The sequence below is a fragment of the Ailuropoda melanoleuca genome, chromosome 20 (assembly GCF_002007445.2).
Source record: "Ailuropoda melanoleuca isolate Jingjing chromosome 20, ASM200744v2, whole genome shotgun sequence".
In the NCBI taxonomy this organism is placed as follows: domain Eukaryota; kingdom Metazoa; phylum Chordata; class Mammalia; order Carnivora; family Ursidae; genus Ailuropoda; species Ailuropoda melanoleuca.
Window position 1 is genome coordinate 1,363,669 of NC_048237.1, and position 23,063 is coordinate 1,386,731.

General features: G+C 48.2%; 2 protein-coding genes across 4 annotated transcripts; both read right to left on the reverse strand.

Moving 5' to 3' along the window:
* On the reverse strand, positions 1-13,540 carry SALL2 (spalt like transcription factor 2). 2 transcript variants are annotated; one of them, XM_019808564.2, is made up of 3 exons: positions 13,209-13,540; positions 1,799-4,626; positions 1-1,336 (listed from the first exon to the last, which is right to left on the reverse strand). In XM_019808564.2, the coding sequence occupies exons 1-3, from the start codon at positions 13,279-13,281 to the stop codon at positions 929-931; spliced, it is 3,309 nt and encodes a 1,102-aa protein (XP_019664123.2). In that variant the 5' UTR covers positions 13,282-13,540; the 3' UTR covers positions 1-928. The 2 variants fall into 2 exon arrangements, with proteins under 2 accessions (XP_019664123.2, XP_019664124.2); XM_019808565.2 differs by lacking the exon at positions 13,209-13,540 and adding an exon at positions 5,017-5,252.
* A 3,357-nt stretch (positions 13,541-16,897) lies between these two features.
* LOC117797244 (ras-related protein Rab-2B-like) lies at positions 16,898-22,550 on the reverse strand. 2 transcript variants are annotated; one of them, XM_034648540.1, is made up of 4 exons: positions 20,944-22,550; positions 20,634-20,726; positions 20,304-20,444; positions 16,898-17,117 (listed from the first exon to the last, which is right to left on the reverse strand). In XM_034648540.1, the coding sequence occupies exons 1-4, from the start codon at positions 21,039-21,041 to the stop codon at positions 16,985-16,987; spliced, it is 465 nt and encodes a 154-aa protein (XP_034504431.1). In that variant the 5' UTR covers positions 21,042-22,550; the 3' UTR covers positions 16,898-16,984. The 2 variants fall into 2 exon arrangements, with proteins under 2 accessions (XP_034504431.1, XP_034504432.1); XM_034648541.1 differs by lacking the exon at positions 20,304-20,444 and having other exon boundaries at positions 16,970-17,117; positions 20,944-22,524.
* Positions 22,551-23,063: the final 513 nt, after the last annotated feature.

The window sequence follows — 23,063 nt, forward strand, 5'->3', positions numbered from 1 at the left end:
TTTGGTTAAAACACTTTTAATGAAAAGGGAAAGACACTAACATCTCCCTTGTCTGCTCTTCACATTTGACTATGTTAAGGAGCTCTGGGGCCTACACTTTTGAAGGAGAAACCATCATTCAAGTCAGTCCGTAGCAGAACTCTCACTCTCTCCTCCTCAGAACTCCTGTTCCAAATGATCCTATGTTAAGAGTAAATACTACATCTCATTACAAGACAGAGAGGCAGGGAGAACACCACCTAGAGCTCATCTCCCAAAGTCTGCGACTCTAAGACCCAGACAGTGGCAAAGACATAAGCCCTGGTCCATAGACAGGCAAAATGGGGAGGAAACAGGCCTTGAGAAAGGAAGACAAGGAAAATCCAAGGGACCAGGGAACAAAGGAGGGAGTTATCTAAAACTAGAAGCACACTAGTGCTAGGAAATCCCCTATGACCTGAGGTGCAGTGCTGCACACCAAGTCACTAATAGTCCAAGAGAACATTCATGAGACTCATCCAGTCAAGAACTGGAAGTCCCCTCCCTCACACCATGCCCCTTTCTCAATCTCATAGGTTCCCTGCAAGCCCTATGCTTTAGTGACACTCTTCAACTCTCCATCATTACTCTTTCAACACCCCTCACCAATGAAGATATGAACTTCACATTTCCCCAAATATCCCACAGGAGACCTGTTGGCAAGACATCTGCTTGTTTCCTAACTTTGAGAGGCCACGATGAAGGAATAGAAGAAGCTGGAGGTGTCTTGGCATATTGGCCAGCCAACACCTTTGCCTGAATGGGCCTGAACGGGAGTTTACCAGGAAGAATGTCCTACATGCCCTTCATTTCCCCCTACCCCTTAGGGCCGAGCCACCAGATACAGATATTGTTGTGTCTTCATTGCTGGCACCTTCTGGAGCAGGGAAAACAAGGAACGTACAGTTTGCTAGTTTTCTTCTATGATGGGCTTCTCAGGCACTGCCTTGGATGCAGGAGACCGAAATAGGAAGAGGGGGGCTCTCTTCTCCTTGGCCTCTCTGGATCCCATTGCCAGAGGCAAGTTCCCAGCCACAGTTCCCGGGCCAAACAGCACTGGTGGTGCCAGGCCTAAAGTGGTAGTGGAGGTGGAGCTGGAACTCCGGGGCTTGGTGGGCAGGTCACTTGAGAGGAAAGCTGTGTACTGGTTCCAGAAAGACAGGGGACCTACCCTCACCAGTTGTGCAGGAATGTCCTGGGATAGGAAGTCCTGCAGGTTTACCTGGTCACCAGAGAGGAGTGGCACTGGGCCCTCCAGAGACAGCTGCCGGCCCCTTCGGGCTGGGCTGTAATTCCAAATGTGGGTGCTCAGGTGCACCTGCCAAAGGGAAAGGGAGAGGAAGAAAGGAGAGGGGAGAAGGGTCACCCCAGGGAAGCTGGAGAGGGTTCCCCTCGGGAAGGTGAAAGCTGTAGAGAATCTATTTTCCTCAGGTACAATGAGTGAAGAGGGAAGAGAAATTCATCAGGGGGCCATCCCCCTGTGAGCACAACTATTTCCAAGCTCGGGGACTAGCGAAAAGCCACTAGGGATGTGTCACAGAAGGACTCAGAGAAAAAGACAAATAAGGGCTCCTACATCTTGGAGGTCCTTCTATAGAGCTCTCGGTTTCTGCTCCCTGGGTCGAGGGGCTGCAGGTACAGAAAAACAGGCTCATGGGATCGTGGGGTCATCTTTTCGGGGAAAGGGGGAGAGCCCTGGGGAAGTGATGGAAGGTGAGCAGCCTGGGACCAAGGAAAGAGCAGCAATATTCTGAGGGCCGTGGGGGGCAAAGGGTGGTACCTGGTGGTGAGCCAGCAGCATATGCTTCTTGAGGATAGCCCGCTCGAGAAAGCTCTGCCTGCAGAAAACACAAGTGAAGAGCGGCCCCTCCTTGGGGTGGGTCTTCTGATGCTCCTCCAGGGCTGCCTGCGTGGCAAAGGTCTGACCACACACCTCACAGGCCTTTCTGCTCCCGCTCTCGCCCGGCTCCTTTCTCAGGGCCTCCTGCAGGCTCAGCTCCTCCACCGAGGTGCTGCCGCTGCCTTCCCCTTCCCGCGAGAGAGCCGCCGCGGGGCTCGAGCTCCTCTCCGCTTTGCCCCCCTCTTCCATGCCTCCTGCGCCCTCAGCGCCTCCCTGCTCCATGGGCTGGGTGTGATCCAGGCTGTCGCGGGGCGGGGGCGGCGGCAGGGAAGGCTGTTGAAGCACTTTCTCATTGCTCTCCACCTCCTTCCCCGCTGTGGCTGCCACGGCCGCCCCCGCGGCCGCCACGCTCCCCGCGTCCTCCTCTGGCCCCGATGCCTCTTCCGAGTCACCTCGCACGGATATGGCCTTCTCGCCTCCACTCTCTGAGCCTCTCCCTGCCAGGGAATCTTCATCAGTCACATCTTCCTCCTCCTCGTCGTCCTCGTCCTCCTCTTCGGACAGCTCCTCTTCCGGGGATGGCTGCTGGGACGGCTGCTGGGGGAAGCTCGCGGGCCCTGAGACTGCGGACTGCTCTGAGCCATTCTCCTGCGCAGCTCCCCCACCTTCCGAGAGCGCGGCACCGCCGTTGGGGATCTGGCCCCCCAGGTGCATGCGCACGTGCTGCTGCAGAGTAACAGCATTGGTGAACTTCTTCTGGCAGATGGGGCAGGAGTTCTGAGCCCGGGCGGCTGGACTGGCCTTGTGGCCCACGAAGTGCGCACGCAGGTTGCCGCGGGTGGAGAAAGCTCTGCCACACACCTTGCATTTGAAGGGCCGCTCACCCCCATGTTGGCCGTAGTGCAGACGCAGTGCGCGAGGACAGCTCAGCACCCGGAGGCAGATGACACACTGGTTAGGTCCTGACGAGGCGGAGGATGAGGCGGCAGGCGCCGAGCTGGTGGGGGCTCCTGAGGCCGTAGAGGCCACGGCCACAGCTCCTTGCCGGTCAATCTTCTCTACCAGCTGCTGCAGCTTGGAGGTCTCGGAGGGCGAGGCCCCCAAGGGCTCCAGCACGTAGGGGAAGGGGAAGCTACCTGCGGACTTAAAGTGGTTGGTAAGCAGCGCCCAGCTGGGGAGCGAAGTCACCAGCTTACTCAGCTGCATTCGGGTTGCTGTGCCACTTTCTGCCACCCCGGCGATGGCTGAGCCCTCACTCCCCGGAGGGGTATTTTCATCAGCTTTGCTCTTTGGCTCCACTGCTTTCATGAGCACGAACTTATTGAAAGCAGGGAGCGCGGGAGCCGTGGCTGTGCCGGCACCGGTGGAGAGCAGCGTGAGGCTCTCCGTGGCACTAAGTGCTGTGGTGGAGGCCACCAGAGGCTTGCGGTCCACGCCGCCACCGGGCATGGCCACCTCCTCCTCGGCCTTCTCTGGTGGCACGGACATGCCATAGGGCAGGCCGCTGCTGGTGATGACGTAGTCCAGGTGCTCCGGCACGGGGTGAGGGTTCATCTGCACGTGCGGGTACTTCTCACGATGCCGGTGAAAATGCACTTTGAGGTTGCCGCGCGTGGTGAAGCGGTTGCCGCACACATTACACTTGTAGGGCCTCTCGCCTGTATGGGAACGTAGATGGATCTGCAGGGCACTGTCACTGCCAAACACTTTGGCACAGAAGCGGCACTTGTGCCGTCCGCCGGGCTTCTCCAAGGGACCCATCACTTCCCCATAGCCCAGCTCGCCACTTCCGTTCTTTGGCTTCAGGAGCCCTGGGGAGGCAGCAGCCTCAAGGCCTCGAGCTGCCCCAAGACACTGTGCTGCCAACAGTCCCGTGGTGCCTGGGAATGCCAGATGAGGTGAGGCTATCAGCTGATCTGTGCTGCCAGGCAGGGCTGGGGAGGGGGCAGGGGTGGGTTTGTGGCTTCGCCCAACCCCTCCAGCAGAAAAAGGGTGCTGGGACCCCAGCGGATGGTAAAGATGGAAGAAAGCCTGCTTGGGCGTTTCTGCCCCCGAGGAGGAGGAGGAGGAGGAGGAAGGTGCCAGCGTCTTGCCAGTCTGGACAGGCTTGATGGGGCTGAAGAGGGGAAGCAGGGGCTTGGTGGAGGAGGCAGTCCCCGTCCCAGGTAACTCTGAGGGACTGGCAGGGGTGCCCACCGTCTGGCCTAGGGAGCCAAGCAGCAGCACCTGGCGGCAGATTTGCTCAGTCATCTGCATCTGGTGGATCTGGCGCTGCTGCAGCACCCGAAGCTCTTCCAAGATCAGAGGGATGTTCAAGTGGCCGCTGCCTACCCCTGGGGGCGGGGGTGGAGGAGGAGGTGGGGGTGCAGGGGTCGATTCTGGAGGTAACGGGGTCGCTCCCAGCTTGGGACTGGCCAAGATCAGGCCCCCGCCTCCCCCAGCCGCGGTACCTGTGGCAGCGACCAGGAAGTGCCCGGCAGACTCCTCTACTCTCCTCTCCGGGCCCCAGGTGGGATCTGTGGGCACAGAGGACCCAGAATCCGGAGGGTTGCTGTGCTCTGCCTCCATGACCTGTGGGCTACTTTGGCCCTCCGCCCGGGGTTCCGAAGAGGTCGAAGAGTTGTTGGGGTTCTCCTGGCCCCCAATTATCACCATTACAGGGGGGTCAGTAGAACATGCATTCTGGTGGGCGAGGAATTCAGTTGGGTCAGTGAATTGTGCGCAGCACTTGGCACAGACTTGGGGGTGGTCCTCCTCGCAAGCATCACCTAGGGAGAAGACAAGGAGAGAGCGTGGGTGGTGCGGTTGGGATGGGCATGCGAAGGCTCTAATTAACAACAAGCCCAGTAACCGCTTGTGGGGGCTGGGGAGATGAGCTCACCATCAGGCCACGCAGAAGGCTAGAGCTCAGTCTTGACCGGCCCGGGCTCGAGAAACACCCCAGCGTAGGGGGGGTGGGGAGGGCAGGCGCGCTCAAGCTTCTGCCTTCCCCAGTCGCCCCCCAACCCCCAACCCCGGGCCACCAGGGGCGCAAGGAATGGGCGTGAGGAGTGGGTCCGAGGCAGAGAATCATGCATTTTATCCCGTCCGCCGAAAGTCCCTTACCCTGCGCGCGTCCTCTCCGCCCCCACCCCTGCCCCGGCAGGGCCCTACCGCACCTCCAAGCTCCGCCGGCTCCCCGCAGGGCCCTCCGAGACGAGAGCTCCTCCCGGTTTCGTGCGCCATGGTTGTGGGGGAGGTGGTGGGCCGGGTAGAGTGGGAGACAATAGGTATCAGGATTGGGGGAGGCGGCGGTGGCCGCCGGGGCTGCGGCAGCCTCTGCACCCAGCGGCCCAGACTGCGGAGATGGAGATCGGCGGCAGCGGCGGCGGGGGCAGGGAGCCGCGGAGGAGGGGGAGGGGAGAGAGGAGGCGCGGAGGAGGGGAGGAGCTGGAGCGAGAAAGCTGGGAGAGGGGAGATGGGGGAGGAGCTGTTTAGGAGCCGGGCGGGAGCGGGGAGTGGGAGGTGGGTGTGTGGGGCCGGAGCCGAGAGCCTAGCAGGTTTCCGGAGGCTCAGTGACAGGTGCTTGTGGGGCGTGGTGGGTGTCCACCTTCCCTTGCCCTCTGCCAGCTCCCCCCTTCTCCAGATGTCTTTGCCCAGACCTGCCCCCACCCGCCTCAGGCTCCAGGGGCCACAGTGGGAAACACAGCCCTGCTCAATAGAGCAAAGCGATAGGCTTCTCTTATTTTTCTTTGGATAAAGGATCCACTGAGCCTGGAAAACGTGGACTCCAGAGAGGGTGGTCTGATCTCAGAGGTCTGAGGGCCAGAGCGGGAGAGGGAGCCCAGGACATCCATCCCTCATCAAAACACGAACCCCCAAATACCCCAAGTTTTGTCCAGTCTTCCTCACCTTTACTCCCACCCTACCCCATCCCTCTCCACAAAAGAAGTTTCTCAGGTTGGGAGGTTGCAAGGTAGAATTTCCACGGACATCATTTCAGGACCCCTCTCTGCGGAACACTAAGCCCCTTTACTCTCCGCTTTCCCTCCCGCAGAATAGCCGACTGCAAGTTACCCCCCAGATCACCCGGCCCACACCTGATTTATGGAGTTTGTGCTTATTCAAGGAGCCATCTCCTGTTTAGTACTCTCTCCCCTGCCCGTCTTTTTCCTCCATTGCCCTTCTCTTGCAACACACTGCACGCTGTCACTATTAAGGACTGTTGCCATTGGGGAGGTGCTGGCCTGCAGGGGCCTACGGAGGCCCACCTAGCTCTAACCTGGGGGGAGGGGAATTCCTGAAACAATGGGAAAAATGCAGTGGGAGCTACCAGACAGCCTCTCTGTGCAGAAAGCCCTTTCAGCCCCAATCTGGTTTGAATGCTTAGATATGACTTAACACCAGCTCACCGCCACAGAGGCCATCTCCTCTTCAGAGAAGATAAGTAGGGGTGAGATACTCTTAGACCAGATACTCTGCATTCCCTTTCTACCTTGAAATGTGTCTTCATAGGTTTTCCATTTCCTGAAAGAGTTTATCTTACTTAAAGGGAGTGACCCCCAAGTCACTTAGTTTTGTGGTTTGCCTGGGCCTCAGTAAACCCACCTTGTGGTAATCCCTGTTCTTATCCTTGCCTGACTGGTAAATTGAGGCACAGTGGTCAATCAGGCAACCATTTTCCTTTTTGTAAAGTGGTAATATTTTAGCTGTGTTATCTTTTTCAGAGAAATACTGTGGTGACAAAAACTTGAAAGACTCTTGACAAATCACGTTAATATGAATATATGGGACTTTAAATATTATGGATTAGAGAATTGACATTGTCAATGGCAAAACACTCAAAATAAACTAAAATACACATATACTAAAATTAGATCAGTGTTTCATGTTGCTTATTAACCTTATTAATTTCTGAGGCAAGACACTGATTAATATCACTGGCATATGCCAACATTAAGGAGTCTTTTTTGGATGGAGATGAAACTACCTAATACTAGCAACAACCACTTCACTATTCAACGCACGTTTTGCCATCTTTTTAAAATGAGAACATTTTACTGAATTATGTTTGGAAACTTCAAATAATCATGAGGATCTTAATGTTATGAACGATGGCTCCGAAACTGATAAGCTCCCTGCTTTCAGGCCTGACCCTTACAAAGAGGGAGAGGGGAATCTATTTCAGTTATGGAAGGTCACGGGTTACTGCAGTATTGTTTATTTTTATACGTACGGAAATTGAAGTTTGGCGAGCTGAAGTGACTTTTCCAAGTTCACACAGTAATTCAGTGAGGCGCACATTCGGAATTTTGACTCCTATCCAGTCCTTTCTCAAGCATGTTAATGTCGTATGGCTTCTCTAATGCTAGAGAAAGGGCCCTGTGTCGCTCCTACCTGCCGGTGCTCTCTGGCCTCAGCAAAGAACAGGGAATCAGATGGAGGCTTTCTACAGAGCATTTGTTAATTAGCATCGAACATTTGATATCAAGTTGCTGTTTTGTCAAGTCTTCCGACAAGAAAAGAAGTCCTTTTCTTTTCATCTTCTCCTGGGAAACACTGTCCCCTTTCTTGCTCTTTAATGTAACTTGCTTTCTGATGCGTAATTCGATCCGCACTCTTCTTTAAGGTAAATTTAGTCCCTGCTGAAAGGTGACGGATCAACAGCCACCTGTAAGAGGAACCCTCTCTTTCTCAGCACTGTGCACTCACTGCCTATCCTGAAAAGGGGGGCAGGATTCTTAGGCAGACACGAATGAAGTCATAAACACAGGAATAAACTAAGCTGGTAATGGTGTCCCTAGATAACAGATAAGGTGAGGTAAGCTGTCCTGGGTCGCACACAAAGTCTGGGATGGACGGTGGGGACTAAGACCTGGACATGCTTGTTTAAATTTATAAAGAGCCGAAATGACAAGGAAAAAAGAAACCAGGTAGCTCTCTAAACTGCTGCTCTAGGCTTGGGAGAGAATGGCTAGGAAGAACAAAGAGAAACATACCAGGGAGCGCACAGCAGGAGGGTAGAGTTGAACAAGTGGTGGTTCTCAAACTTTGCTGCCCATCAGAATTACTGGCAGAGCTTTTAAAGATCCTGAAATCCAGGCCACACCCTAGATCAATGAATTTGGAATCCCTGAGGGTGGCATCCAGGTATCAGTATGTTTATAAAATTCTTCAGGTGATCCCAATGTCCAGCCAAGGATGAGAACCACAGTAGCTTTCAGGCGACTGCTCTTCCCAGCAAACCTTCTATCCTGCTGCTCACCAGTCTTACCTGCCCTCAACCTGGCCAAAATTAAGACAGTGGCAAAGCCAGCTGCTCAATGCCAGATCTTCCTGACAGGCAGGAAGGAGGAGAGAGGTCTTCTGCCCAGAGCTACAGGCTAGCTCTCTTGTATCCAGCTTCCATGGGCTGATTTTTTTTTTTTTTTTTTTTTTGGAAAGGAGATAGAAGGTTATTAAATGCACCACAAGGGAGCGGCGGTCAGGACGGCAAAGGACAGACTATCTGCCAGAATTTGATATGATTTACACCTGACTGTGAATTTAAGCAACTGTATCGCCTTTCCCAGGTTACACGCATCTTGAGCCATATTTCTAATTTTAAGATAAAGTCTTGTTCTACGCAGAGTTCGAGCATCATCCAGATATTAAAGAAACAAAGAACACTATGTAGCACCTGCCTAAACTTACTGTTAGCGTTGGCCCAACACTAATAGTTTCCATAATTATGAAACGATCCTGTAACTGCTGCTATAGGCCACTTAGATGACTTTTTTTTGGTCAGAGAAAGAGAGAGAGCATGCACACAAACATGGGAGAGCAGCAGGCAGAGGGGGAAACAGGCTCCCCTCCGAGCAAGGAGCCTGATGCAGGACTCGATCCCAGGACCGTGGGATCATGACCTGAGCTGAAGGCAGACGCTTAACCAACTGAGCCACCCAGGCGTCCCAACTATAGACTACTTCTAAGGGAGAATGCCCCATCTTCTCTGCATCACTCCTCTCTCCTGAACACATACACATACTCACTCCTTTGCTACCCACACCTAGTGATGCAGCCATGGCCTATGCAACATCGTAAGCAAACAGGTGTGCTGAGGTACGCGTACATGGGAGCTAAGTGAGAAAAATATATTTGTTGCCAGAACAGAAATATCATAGATCAAACACCAAAAAGGTTTTTAAAGAGACATTTTTCTGGGTGGCGCAGTCATTAAGCATCTGCTTTCGGCTCAGGGCGCGATCCCAGGGTCCTGGGATCGAGCCCCATATTGGGTTCCCTGCTCAACAGGGAGTCTGCTTCTCTGCTGCTCCCCTACTTGTGAGCTCTTGTTCTCTCTCTCTCTCTCTCTCTCTCTGACAAATAAACAAATAAAATCTTCAAAAAAAATTTAATGGAGGTAATAGTGGAGTTGGGAGAAATAAACAAGAGGAAATACAAACAGGGCCTAGCATAGTAGGCCCTGACAGGTAGTAAATGCTCCACAAATACTAGCAAGGGGTGTATTATTCAAAGGCCAAATGCTGGGGCGCCTGGGTGGCTCAGTCGGTTAAGTGTCTGACTTGGGCTCAGGTCATGATCTCAGGGGCCTGGGATCAAGCCCTGCCTTGGGCTCCCGGTTCACTGGGGAGTCTGCTTCTCCTCTTCCCTGTGCCCCTCACCCCACTCATGCTCTTTCTCTCAAATAAATAAATAAATAAATAACATCTTTAAAAACAAAAAAAATAGGGGCGCCTGGGTGGCTCAGGTCGTGATCCCCAGGTCCTGGGATAGAGCCCCACATCAAGCTCTCTGCTCAGCGGGGAGGCTTCTCCCTCTCCCTCTGCCTGCCGCTCCCCCTGCTTGTGCTCTCTCTCTCCCTGTCAAATGAATGAATACAATCATAAATAAATAAATGAATGAATGAATGAATGAATGAATGAATAAATGCCAAACCCTGAAACCCTGGAAGAATGGACCCGCCCAAGGTGACCTAGCTTCAAGGCCCAAGCTGGATTAAAAACCAGGTTTTCTGCTTCCTGATCCAGTGCTCTATATGGCACCTGACCCGAGTTACTTCCTATCTATGCAGAGATGTTTTCTTTTTGACCCAGGGGTTCCTAGGGCTGAAAGGCTTGGGCTCAATACCCTGAGGGATTATGCTTTCTCCTTCCAGATATAAAGAGAACAGAGCCCTCAAAACTCTCTTTTTTGTCTTCCTTCTCCTTTTGCTGCTCTTGATGTCTGCCAACTTCCATTTCTCTCTCTAGATCTGTTTGGCTGTTGTCCTGGTTTCTCCTTCTCACTAAATATCTGGGTTTCTGATCGTTTGCTTTATTTCCCAGATGTACTAGTTTACATTTTCCCTATTCACATCCCTTATGTTCTCTAATCCAGATTTCTAGACTCTGTAGGGGAGAGAGGAAATTTTTTTTTCTCTCCAGAGTTTTTAAGTAAATAGACTATTTCCTTCTCATCACTTATGTGCAATATCTGGTCTGTTAGGCTTTTGCTGTTCTGGTCAGGGAAGATGAACAAAAACAGGGCTAGAAAACAGGTTTTTCAGACTGTTTCTTGGCGACATCTTAGGTCACTGCAGAGATGATGCTTTTAAAATGTGCAACAAAGGCTAAGCATTTGCTTGTCACATACGGTAAACATTGCTTAAAAGAAGGCAAGGACTCCTGAAAACCTTGGTGGCACCCTCGCCTGCTAAATGAATGTCTGCTGGTGTTCCTGAGGATGCCCATAGTTTCACAGGGACACCAGAGGACGTACATAAATCCCCTCCCCCCCACCTAATTGGGGTGCATGCAGAACAAGAAAATGTCTTCTGGGGCAGAAGGAAAAGTCAGGAGTCTGAAGATCACATAAGCAAATAAGAACTCTACCAGTGTAAAAGGAGGGAGTGGGAAATCTATTGATCTTGTAAGAGCAGGAAGGAATTTTAGATTTGATCACATCCAGCCACCTCAGCTCCAGATGTGACCCAGTGACACTCTGGGTCATGCAAGTAGCCCAGGATCTCTCGCTCTCGGGAGAATTCTGATCAGCAAACCCTGTAGGTTTCTTGAGGCCAACCTGCAGAGGTTACTGCTGCCTCCTTGCTCCTTACATTTATGTTTCTGACCTTTATGGCTCAAAGGCAAAATTCCAGCTGAAACCTGTTGCCGCCATCGGATTGCAGCCCGCACTGTTTCTACGGGGCGGACTGTGTAGCAGCATCTGGGCACCCCGGATGTTCACGACCCCGAGTGGGAACACAGCTCAAGGGGCTTAAGAATCCACTCAGGGCAGTGGTGAAAGATTTCTTTTGACTCCCTTACAGGCTCTTCATCAGCAGTGGTATGGGGAGTGGGCGAGCTGACCTGGGAGGTGTGGGGAGAGAAGAGGGGAGGTCGTTTTGGGGGGGGCGAGGGAGGCTGGAGGAGGCTGGGGTGTTTCGCATTGCTCCACAATCCAGCCAGCAGGGGAGCAGGACTGTGAGGCAACTCGGAGGCTCCACGGGAAGTCTCCTGCAGAGCCTGAGGAGGGAACATCCGGCCTGCAGCAGCATTAAGGAGGGCGGATGCTTCCCAGGAGGGAAGGATGCCGCCACCACCACGAACCCCTAAATATGGGCACAGTGGGATCCCAGCAAGGCAGTGAGTGACTTGAGGAGAATGTGTTCTATCCAAAACACAATATGTCTGTTAAGGCTGTTCCATAGCACACGGAGCACTCACTGATTTAATCGCAGGTCTTTTTTTTTTTTTTTTTTTTTTACAACAGGTGGAAAGGTCAATTTAATCCGTAACTTCACTTTAGTCCCTACAGATACATTATCCTAGAGCTTTTCATGGCACACATGTCCCAGAGAAATACTGAAGTTTGCCAAGAGGTTCCTGAGCTTTGGTCCTATTTCAACCCTTGCAGGAAAGCGCCACGATGCTCACACGTATTAAGCACTTACTTCTGCTATGGACTATACCATACCACATATGTTGAGCACTTATTATGCTATTTATTTTGCCAAATGCTTTACATGTATTAACTCATTCCGATTCTCACAATAACTTAAGGAGGTAGTTAGTGTTTTAAAGATGAGGCAACAGCACAGAGAGGCACAGTAATCCAGGGTTGCACAGCTAACCAAGCAGTGGAACCAGGATCTGAATCCTGAAAGTCTGGCTTCAGAACCTTCTTACTACCGCACTATCGGGCGAATCAACTGTTTGCTAAATAGTTTATCCCCGTGGCAGGACTTCCAGACTTGCACAGCGTGAATGTATATGGCCATAGCAGTATGTCCAAAACTTGCCTGATCCTAGAACTACCTAAACCCTTGCAAAGATATAAAGTCCCAGACTCCAGGCCGGACCCACAATCAGGCAAGTGTGAAAAACCCTAATTTAGTAGAGTGAGCATCACCAGCCCTGAGCATCAGGAAACCTAGGTTTGGGCCCTGACAGTACCTCTAAGTGTTTCTCAGACTTTGGGCAATGTCACTTTTCAGTGCCCTCCTTGCTCCACTACCCACCTCATCCTGGACTGTTCTATGAATACATGAAATATCCCCCCCTTTGCATAGAGAACATCTGTTACTTTATTAAGTTTATTTAATTTTTTTAGTAATCTCTACACCCACGTAGGGGACTCGAACTCACGACCTCAAAAGCAAGTGTTGCATGCTCTTCAGACTGAGCCTGCCAGGGGCCCCAGAAAATGTTACTTTAAAAACAGATGCAAGTATGTTGACTCGTACTTTTTTTTTTTTCTCTTTTTTTTAGCTTGGCCTCCCTTGAAGCACAAACCTAAGTCCCTCATCCAGCCCTCTCCTCTGGTCTCCACCCCAGGTGACACGGACCCACACCCCAAACCAGGCCACATCTGACCGACATTAGCTCTCTCCCTCTGGGAGCTCTGATCTGTTCTCAGCTCAGTCCCACAATGGGAAACTTTTTTCTCCTCTCCCTCAGGAGAACCTTCACATTTATCCAATTCATTCTCTTGCAACCCAACTCCCCAGAAAGAAAAGGGGGGAAATCCCACCCCTAAGAGCCAGCCTCCAGGTCTGAGGAGGTTACTTAGCAACGGCACAAAGACCAGTGAGCAGAGGGGGACCTGAGGAGAAAACTCTAGGGTGGGGAGACAGAGCCAGTTTGAAAACTCCATTTCATCCGGAGAAAAACAAGGAAAACACAAACAGAATCCATCCTGAGAAAAGCCAAGCCGGGGCTTCTCCCCAGCACAGGTCAACGCCGTACTCCTCCCTGCATCCAGCTCCTTCACACCCCCAATGACCAAATCCTCCCCTGGCTTCACCCGTGGCCAGGGTGCCCTCCCTTGCCCTGGCCAGACCCACATGGGCTGGGACTCAGGGCTCCCGCACCCCTCCCCAGGCACCCACCGTTCTCAGACGCGCTGGGACCTTCGCAGTCCGAGATTAACTGTTGGGGTTTCCGCTGCTTTCGCCGAGACATTCCCGGGTGGAGGTGGGGTAGGGAGGGGCAAAGTTCACTGAGTCCTAACCGGGGTGACCTGGTCTGGTCTCTCCTTGGGTCTGAAGCCAACGGATGCCTCTCCCCAGTGCTAACCACTGTGAAGCAGAGACGTTCCCCCTTCCCAGAGACAGACAGACAGACTGGCCCGTGCTCTCTCGGATTCTCTGTCCCTGACTCTCTCTCTCTCTTTCTCTCTCAATCTCTGCAAGTCTTTAAAGGGGAGACGCCCCCTTTTTTTTCTTCAGCTTCTTCCCTATGCTTCTGCAGCTCCCATTGTAAAAGCAAAAATCCTAATCTTTCCGCACACTCTTTTCTTTTGTACTGCAGAGGGGAAGGATTTAACCCTCTCCTCACTGCCAGGGCTCTGGCCTCTCCCTGTGCTGTCTGTGCAGAAAACGCCCCTGCTTGTTTCTCTAACTCTTCATCCAAGGTCCTCACAGTGCTTTGTGGTTCTCTCATGATTCTATGCCACCCTGTTTGATGATGCGACTGTGTCTGGGGTATAAAGCTGAGATAAGAACTTTCCCTTATATCCTGATTATGAGGCCAAGAAGTAAGCTACCGCCAGCTGAAAATGGGGATATGAAAGGCTGGCAAAAAGATAAAGATGGACAGTCATTACAATAAAACTGAATATATAGAGAGCTCTTCATAACTTACAGGGTATTTTCATGTACATGACATATTTTGAGTATTACAACTCTGAAATTAGCACAGCAGATTTGACTACTCCTGTTCATAGATGATTCTCTTTACAGGTAAGCAAAAGGCTCAGTGAGGTTAAGTAACCTATTCAAGGTTGCACAGCTCTGCTGTGATAGAGACAGGCCTAGAAGCCGGGTGCATCTGACAGCAGGCTAGCATTTTTTCCCTCTATATTGTTAAAGGTACAGTAGGCCACCGGGCTCCTAGCATGAAAAAAAAAAAGTGATTGATCTTAAGGAATCCCAGTTAAAATAGCAACAGAGTTGGTGGCTTTCTGTTTCTCCCACTCTTGCCCAGCTCCTGGGGCGGAAGGGGTGCCAGCACTGAGAAGATGATGTAGATGATTCCGTGGGACTTCAGACTGGAAGCTACAAGGAGGCGCTTCCAGCTCAATACGAAGGAACTTTCTAATAGTGTAATGGACTCTCGGGTGAATGGGGGAGTTCTCTGTAATAAGTTCTCTCAGAGGCTGAAAACGACTGTCAGGGATTCTGCGGAAAGAATTTCCTTGTGGATATCATATTTGACCTTTAGAAATGTCTCCCTCTCTGAAATACATCATTTGGCAACCAACCAGATCTCTCCTGCTCTGCCTGCACATTAAGTGTGATTCATTTATTGTTCTTTAACTTCTGGCCATGCTGTCCCTCATGGTGTCTGAGTGATGCTGTGCTCCTGGGCATATAATATCCAGATGTGCCCTATCTCCTCACCATGATGCACGAGTCCTTGAGTCCTCTTCTCCTGGACTTATTGACCTTTTACTCTCCTGGCTGAGGTGAGAGAACATCTGAGACACTGTGAGTTAGGAAAGTGGAAATTCTTTTCCCTTTTGGAGCTCAGGGATGTACATCTCCGATGGCTGCGTCTTCAGGGAGACAGAAAACAAAGCTCCTTCACAGCATTCAGTGAGAACTGAAAGTTCCCTTGGTTTCCTCCCTGACCCGGGTCCAGGCTGGTGTGACAATACTAAGAAAGGGAGAGAGAGAGACAACAGATGGTTGGAGGGTTGCTGGTGAGAAACAAGGCAGGTACCCACAACTGAAGGGGTTTGGGAAGCACTCTGATCTCTGCTTCAGAGTTCACTGAATCTCCATTATTTTCCCTGTCCTTCAGGGTCAGGACCCTGGGAGGTTCCTTCATGTTCCACCCTTGGAACTCTTGCTGACATCGTCTAATTCATGCTGTGAACTTCTCTGTGCCAGACAGGTGCAGTTATCGCCAAGGTGGTTGTGGGGGAAATGAGAACACTGAGGCCAGGGAAGCTTGTGATGTCTCAGTGGAATAGACTAGGTCCTGTCTCTCTCAGCCCACTGTTTCCATCGTTTACTTCGTTTTTGAGGAAAAGAAACAAGAGAAAGAATATAGCTTTCTGCTTTTCCCAGGAGTCCCTGATCTCCAAGGGCAGATTTGGGAGCCCAAAATTCACGTCTTTCCTGGGTCTTGTCTGTCTTGTCTTTTCCTATTTTTTTTTCCCCTCCCTCCTTCTTGCTGGCCTTACTGTGAAAGGAAGGGCTCTTTCCCCTCCTCTCCTTTCTTCCGCCCTCCCCCATTTACCATTTTTTTCCTTTTACCTCTCCACTGTGGCCTCTTGACCTCCCCACAGAGTTACAAAAGTAAAATCCTTGAAGAGATGCTGCTGTGGGAATGTTAATGAGCCTTCCCCACAAAGGGGCAAAGACTTTACTTCACTGAGTTGGAAAAAAGCCCCCTTTGAAAAGGGGTTTCTGTGTGTGGTGAAGTGGAGAGGGAAGGGGAAGGAGAGAGAGAGGGAGAGAAAGAGAGAGAAAATGAAAGGAGGACAGAGAAATGAGAGAGAGAAAGAGAGAGAGAGAGAGAGAGACTGACTTAATAGCAGAAGAGAATATTAAAACAACACTTTTCATTCTTCAGTTGGTGATTTAATTTTTGGAAAATATTTCATGGTCTTTTGACGTTGTAAACTAAGCGCTTACATTCCCAAGAAACTGAAGAGGCACTGAAGATAATAAAGGATAGGAAAAAGGGACTTATCCTGGCACCCTTCCCCCAGTTCCTTCCCATGTGTAGGAGCCAGAGAGGCTCTGGGAGAAAATTCTGGATGGGGGCGAGCTGGTGGTGAAGATCGGCTCTTTCTTCTAGCTTTGTGGTTCCTTCTTACGCTATTTCTAATTTTATCAACATTTTCTATGTTGGCTTTTCTGTTGGCTATTAGCCTAATAATTTTCTCTCTCTTCCGGAATAGCCTAAAGTACTGTTGAGGTGTTCACATCCCAGAGCCAATTTTCAAGCCAGACCACTTGAGTATAATCTCAGTATCCTTTATTTGTGAGCACAGGTTGCCTCTGAATTAGTTAAAATGGATGTGAAGGTATTTTTAGTGTCAAAATTAAGTCCTCAAAAAGCAAAGATATGTTGTTGCTCTTTAAAGAAAGTCAGTCACTCTGTTGGACTCTCAGAGATTTTCCTACACATTGTTTTGTGATGTCAGCACAACACTTCAGTTAAAGAAGCCCTAGTTTTAGAAGCAAATAAGTCCTTCTCTTGTAAAGGAGGGTGAGGTGAGGAACAAAGGAAAGGTGATTGGAATGAGATCCTGGGAAGACAGAGGAGGAGCCAGTCAGGAATGCTAATTCCTAGAGTTGCCTCCACTCTGCTGGACTCACCTTCATCACACGGGGAGTTAGGGAGAACTCACGTTCCTGGTCTCTATCCCTGATCTACTCCATTCTAATCTCGGGGGACGGGGCCTAGGATTTTAAAAAAACTCTTAAATGATTCTTTTGCGGTAGGAATCAAGGACAAAAAAAAAAAAAAAAAAAAAAAAAAATTCCCNAAAAAAAGACAATTCCCTTAAAGGGAGAGATATGGTCAATGTGACCACAAGACATCCTTTCCTTACCTTTGGTCTTATAAAAGAAAATTCTGAATAAAAGAATAAAGATCACAAAAAAAAAAAAAAGAATAAAGATATGGTGCCATCTGTCAAAAGCTCTCCCTACTTTTTCCCAAGTAGTACCTCTTCAACATTGCAGGCTGTTTTGGCTGAAGTTTCCATGAAGATAAGTCCATGCTCCCGGGCAAAGGCCTCTCCTTCTTCTCTCTTCACGTCCCTACGGGACTCTAAGTCACTGCAGGAGATGAATTGGGGAGAAAACTAAAAAAAGGTCCAAGTGAAAGAAGAAACTCTTATTCCAAAAGAATCCCACGGCTGTTTCAACCCCTAGTTAATACATAAAGAATGTAGCTCCTGCACGACATTCTCTTGTACAGGGTCACCGCGTTCTGCAGCTCCTTGGAAAGTGGTTCTTCAAATTCATGACAGGCGCTGCATGGTCGAGGACACTACTTTACTTTTTTTTTTTTTTTAAGATTTTATTTATTTATTTATTTGACACAGAGAGAGGGAGAGGGGAGAGAGAGAGAACAAGCAGGGGGAGTGGCAGGCAAGGGAGAGGGAGAACCAGGCTCCCTGCAGTTCAGGGAGCCCAATGTGGGGCTTGATCCCAGGACCATAGGATGATGACCTGAGCTGAAGGCAGACGCTTAACTGACTGAGCCACCCAGGTGCCCCAATACCTTACTGTCTTATAGAGAAAAAGCTTTATAAAGAGTTAGGCAAGCCCCATAGTTACTCAAGGCTTACTGTGCCCCATGCTTCTTTTCGGAATGAGATCCAAGTGAGAGTTAAGGAAAGAAGATGAAAGGGAAATTCCAGTTGTTAGAAGGCAGAAAAGTCAGAGATACCCCATCCCATAGCGGTAAGTGTCTTCCTCTTTTACTGAAACAGCCTGTAAGAATAGAGAGTGCCAGGAATAAGGAGAACACAGCTGCCTAAGCTCATTAACATAATAGCGTGCCACCACGGAAATAAAAGACTCAAGATAAAAATGACATGTATAAAGTTAGGTGATAAGAGGGGAAAAAGAGCTACAGACTGAGAAAGAGAATCAGGTGGCATGGAAAGACTTTATGACAAGACAGAATAAAAGGCTGCAGACAAAGGTAAGGATGGACTGTCTGATTTTCATTTTTCTAACTGCAAATGTGCATTTCAGAGATTTCCAGTTTTCCAACCATGAAAAGAAATCAAAGAGTTAGCCCACTGAAAAAGAACAAATCTAGAAAATGTGTATTTATCATTTACCAGCTGGGTGAAAACCAGGGAAGACTACCCATCTAAATGTCTACCTCTAGCCCAGCTGCTCCTTTAAGTTCCAGATCTCTTGTCCCTTCGTCTGTTCATTTTCAGTCTCACGTGTAAAAGGCACCTCACACATAATCAAAATAGAACTTGATCTTTCCCCCCAAAACTGTTTCTGCCCCAGGCTTCCACATCACCAAAGAGGACTGAAGCTAGATCCAGAACATCATTTTTTTTTCAGGACGTCGTTATTTTAACAGCTTTTCCTTCTTCACTCCAAATACTCAGTTCATCCCAAAGCGAGGTATTTCCAAAATGCACCTTAACACCATCATTTTCCCCTCTCTCTGGTGTCATCACCCGAGCCCACGCCACCATTCACATTTAGACTACTGAAATGAACAGCCACTTCAACCCCTGCTCCCCTCCAGAGTGATCTTTTAAAATCTAATCAAGCCACATCTCTGCTTAAAACTCTTTTAAAAGCTTCCTACTGTATTTAGAATAAAATCCACATCTCTTCCTAAGGCCTGAAAGTGCTACAATTTCTGGCCCCTGCCTACCTTCCCAACCTTATCTTGTACCATTCCCCCTTGACTCAGCCCAACCATACTGATGTCTTTCAATACATTGACCTTGCCAAGGTCCTTCCCAGTTCAAGCCTTTCAGTTTGTTCCCCATCCTATACTTTTCTCGTTTTTAAACTGTGCCCACTGAACTCTTACCTATCCTTCAAATTCCAGAATAACTATCTCCCTCAATTAAAAATAGGTACCGTTACTCTCTTTTATAGCACCCTTTCTTTCCTTCACTGCATTTTTCACAATTTGTAATTAGATATATACCCTTTTATATTTAATATTTATATCTCCAATATAGTATAAGCTCCAAAGCAGCAGGGGTATGACTCTTTTTTCTCACCTTGTACACTCAGGGTCTGGCAGATAGACATTTAAAACACAGTTGAAACAAATGAGTACAATAAATTTGTGCCCACAGTTCTCAAATGGTGCACTCTAGGCACTGCTACAAACTCACAAGGGTGCCACAGGATGCCTTTTTTTGTTTTTGCCACAGGATAAATTTCCGAGAGAAACACAGTTAACACTCAACATCACAACACCACATGAATCATAAGCTTAAGACAGTTCACAAGGTCACTGTCAGATCAAAATATTCAATATGTTCAAAATATTCAATATTTGCATATGTTATGTGTAACCTGAGTTTTTGGCAACTGCTGTAATAAAAAGCAAGTACAAAATCAGGAAGCCTGGGTGGTTCAGTCAGTTAAGCATTCAATTCTTGATTTTGGCTCAGGTCATGATTTCAGGGTCGTGAGATCGAGCCCCACGTCGGGCTCCGCACTGGGTGTGGAGCCTGCTTAAGATTCTCAGCCTCTACTACTGGTGATACTCAGCACCATGGAGGACAATGGCTTGGAATCCCCTTTGTCTTCGGGGCACGGGGATGGCCCATGGAGCCCTGCTATGTGGCTGCTGCAGGAAACCTGTGACAGGAAACCATTAGTTCCACGCAATCCTGGAGGGAGGAATTGTGGGGAGAGGGACAGATGAGCACCTTTTTTAGAGCTCAGCCTTCAATTCACTCTTTACTCTAGAAGGAAGGAGTGAAACTGTGTAAGATATTAACAGATAAATTTTCCATCCTAAATTATTTTAATTTTTTTTAAGATTCTATTTATTTATTTGACAGAGAGATAGAGCCAGAGAGCACAAGCAGGGGGGAGAGGCAGAGGGAGGAGAAGCAGGTTCCCCGCTGAGCAAGGAGCCTGATAAAGGGCTGGATCCCAGGACCCTGGGATCATGACCTGAGCCAAAGGCAGACACTTAAACGACTGAGCCACCCAGGCACCCCAGACCCTAATTTTTTTTAAGGCTTCTTGTAACAATTGGTACAATATTTAGTGTTTACTTATTTTATTTCATTCTTTAGTTGTAGGTTGGTATACAGTGAGCTGCCCTCTCAGACAGAACTGGCACTGGGGGCAGAGTAGTGGACCTGTAAATTACGAAGTTTATGCCTTAACACTTTGAATCTGTTTTTTTAAATATATTCCCTCAGTAAATTTAAGAGTTTTTAAAATGTAAATCTAAAGCAATTAAAAGTTTCTTTGGGGTGCCTGTGTGGCTCAGTGTGTTAAGAGTCTGACTTTGGGTCCTGGGATCCAGCCCCACGTGGGCTTCTTGCTCTGAGGAGTCTGCTTGTCCTTCTCCTTCTGCCTGCCGCTCCTCTTGCTTGTGTTCTGTTTCTCTCTCTCCTCCTGCCCCCCAGCCTGGTGCATGTGTTTTCTCTAAGTGAATAAAATTTTTAAAAAATGGTTAAAATGGTAAATTCTACATTATGCATATTTTACCACAATTATTTTTATTTTTTACCAAGAGCACCATAAACTAAGAAAGTTTAGGGACCAAGTGAGTCAATGTCCATAGAGCATGTACATGACTTCTGGTCCTTATTATTCCTACAAACAAAATTTTACCTCTTATTCCCAATCAGCATGATAACCATGTTGGAGCTGGAGTGTTGCCGGGCATCCTCTAACCAAGACGTCAGGTGGTTGAAGGTTTCACGCCTACAGCAGAGAAGTTTAGAAAGTGGGTCAGAGATCCGTTTCAAAATGCCAAAGTAATTCCAAATGCATGGGAAAAGGGGGAAAGCTACATGTGTAAAAGAAAATATTAGAGAAGCCTTTCCTCTTTAGCATTCTTACCAGAACCAGAAGACAGAACAGAAAAAGATTTAGAGAACATGGGGAAAAGGCTCCCTCCTGCCCACCTGATCTGACTCACCTTGTGATGTCATACACTAGCAGTGCTCCAGCTGCTCCCCTGTAGTAGGAACGGGTGATAGAGCGGAAGGATTCTTGCCCAGCCTTTCCCACCAACATGGCAACAAAAAAATCCCAACAAAACCAGGTTATTTCCAGAAAAAGGACTTAATCACATGCCACTCTAACAAAAAGGACTTAACTTTAAAAAAGAACTTCTATTAAGAAAAGAGAATTAGAGAAAGAAAACTGACCACCCAGAGAGATGTCCAGGCGGGAAATTAACATGTTTAAATGGAAGCACAGCTGACATTGGGAGTGGGACAATTGTTCCTGTGAGACTGTCCATCAAATTGCTGAGTGTTTAGTATACTTGGCTCCCAGTCACTAAATGCCAGTAGCACTCCACTGTCAGTGTGACAATTGAAGACATTCTCATACATTTTCCAATATCCCCTAGGAAAGAACAACTGCAAATAGGACTAGAAACTCAAGAGCATTTTCAATCCCCACATGATGCCGAACACATCACATTAACCTATTTGAATTCTTTTATTTGTAAAAAGGAAACTTATCTTAGAATGTTAATACCCTGGCTAATGGAAGTTTCATTCCAATGGGTCAATGCAGAAAAGCAGTGAGATACAAAGGACTTAAATTGGGCATATGCTAATTGACATTTAGTGCTCCACTACTAAAGGCAGGACTACCAAGAGACCTTGTATAGCAAATAAAAATAAGGAACAGGGCCCAGCACAGAGTCTTCCTTAAAAAAAACAAAAAAAACACAATATTCACACTCTAATCTCATTTTCAAATGGGGCCAAGATATTTCTAACTGAGCTATCTATTTATTAATGCCCCCATATACTGGGTACTTTTGCTTTCTTAATGGAATAGTTGTCGTTTTTTTCCCTCCTCACAGGAAGCAAAAACATCTTTTAAATAATAATAGTATATTATTACTAATAACATTCTAGGCACTGAATCTGTCCCATTAGAGAAGTTTTCACATTCTTGAACTGACTCAGTAGTTGGAGTATCCGACTCTTGATCTCAGGGTCCTCAGTACGAGACCCACAAATAAATAAATCTTAAAATTAAAAAAAAAAGAAAGAAAAAAAGTTTTCACATTCTTGAAATCATTTATCCTCATATCCCTACATAAAGGTTAGGAAAGAAAACTACTATTCATATTTTAAAGATGGGGGGAAAATGGCTTTCTCGTAGTAAAATAACAGTAACAGTGAATACGAGTAATAATACAAATGGGAAAACTGAAGCTCAAAGGGATAACTGGCCAAAAGTTATAAAATCTATAAATGCTGAATCCATAATTAAACTTAGGATCTTAGTGCAACCTGGCACAAAGGTTTGTTCTATTAGCCATTACATCACATAACCTAAACCTGGGTTTGAAGGTGAGAAGAGAAATCCAATACATTAATTCTAAGGTTATTTTTCCAACAACATGAGACTCTCTTTCTACAAGAGTCATACAAATGTTTTAGTGTGTTGTGTACCTCTTAGAACATCAAAATAAAAAATAATTCTAAAGAACTTTGTTGGTAGGGGCCCCTGGGTGGCTCAGTCGTTAAGCGTCTGCCTTTGGCTCAGGTCATGATCCCATGGTCCTAGGATCCAGCCCCACATCAGGCTCCCTGCTCAGCGGGGAGCCTGCTTCTCCCTTTCCCACTCCCCCTGCTTGTGTTTCCTCTCTCATTGTCTCTCTCTCTCAAATAAATAAATAAAATCTTGAAAAAAAAAAAAAGAACTTTGTTGGTAATATTAATGATACTTTAAGATTTAAAACATACTTTTCCCCTCTAAGAGTTCACTTAACGTTTCATTTAGTCCCTAACAGTTTTAGGTCTTAAATGATTTGATTCCCATTTTGCTTTTACCTTACTTTTTCTCCTCTTCTGCTACTGTTGAAAGGCCCCTCTCTCCCTGTGGCCTTCTGGGAACTAAAGGGAAATCTTGAGGTAGGCCTATGTGATGGTTGAAGCACATGGCAGCATTTAACTTTAGCAGCTAAAAATACTTCCAGAGGCTCATCAGAAAATGCCTTTTAGGGGCTCCTGGGTGGCTCAGTCGTTAAGCGTCTGCCTTCGGCTCAGGGCGTGATCCCGGCGTTCCGGG

Bases quoted from the DNA above. Each gene is read 5' to 3' on its own strand.
- LOC117797244 (XM_034648540.1), bottom strand. From the start codon at position 21,041: ATGTTGGTGGGAAAGGCTGGGCAAGAATCCTTCCGCTCTATCACCCGT. The intron at 20,445-20,633 runs GTAAAATTTTGT...TTATTCACTTAG, and splicing joins ATGCTGATTGGGAATAAGAG to AGAAAACACATGCACCAGGC. The intron at 17,118-20,303 runs GTCAGACTCTTA...CATCTCCTGCAG, and splicing joins GCTGGATCCCAGGACCCAAA to TGACTTAGAGTCCCGTAGGG.
- SALL2 (XM_019808564.2), bottom strand. From the start codon at position 13,281: ATGTCTCGGCGAAAGCAGCGGAAACCCCAACAGTTAATCTCGGACTGC. The intron at 4,627-13,208 runs GTGGGTGCCTGG...TCTTCTCCCTAG, and splicing joins TCCCAGCGCGTCTGAGAACG to GTGATGCTTGCGAGGAGGAC. The intron at 1,337-1,798 runs GTACCACCCTTT...TCCCTTTGGCAG, and splicing joins TGCTGCTGGCTCACCACCAG to GTGCACCTGAGCACCCACAT.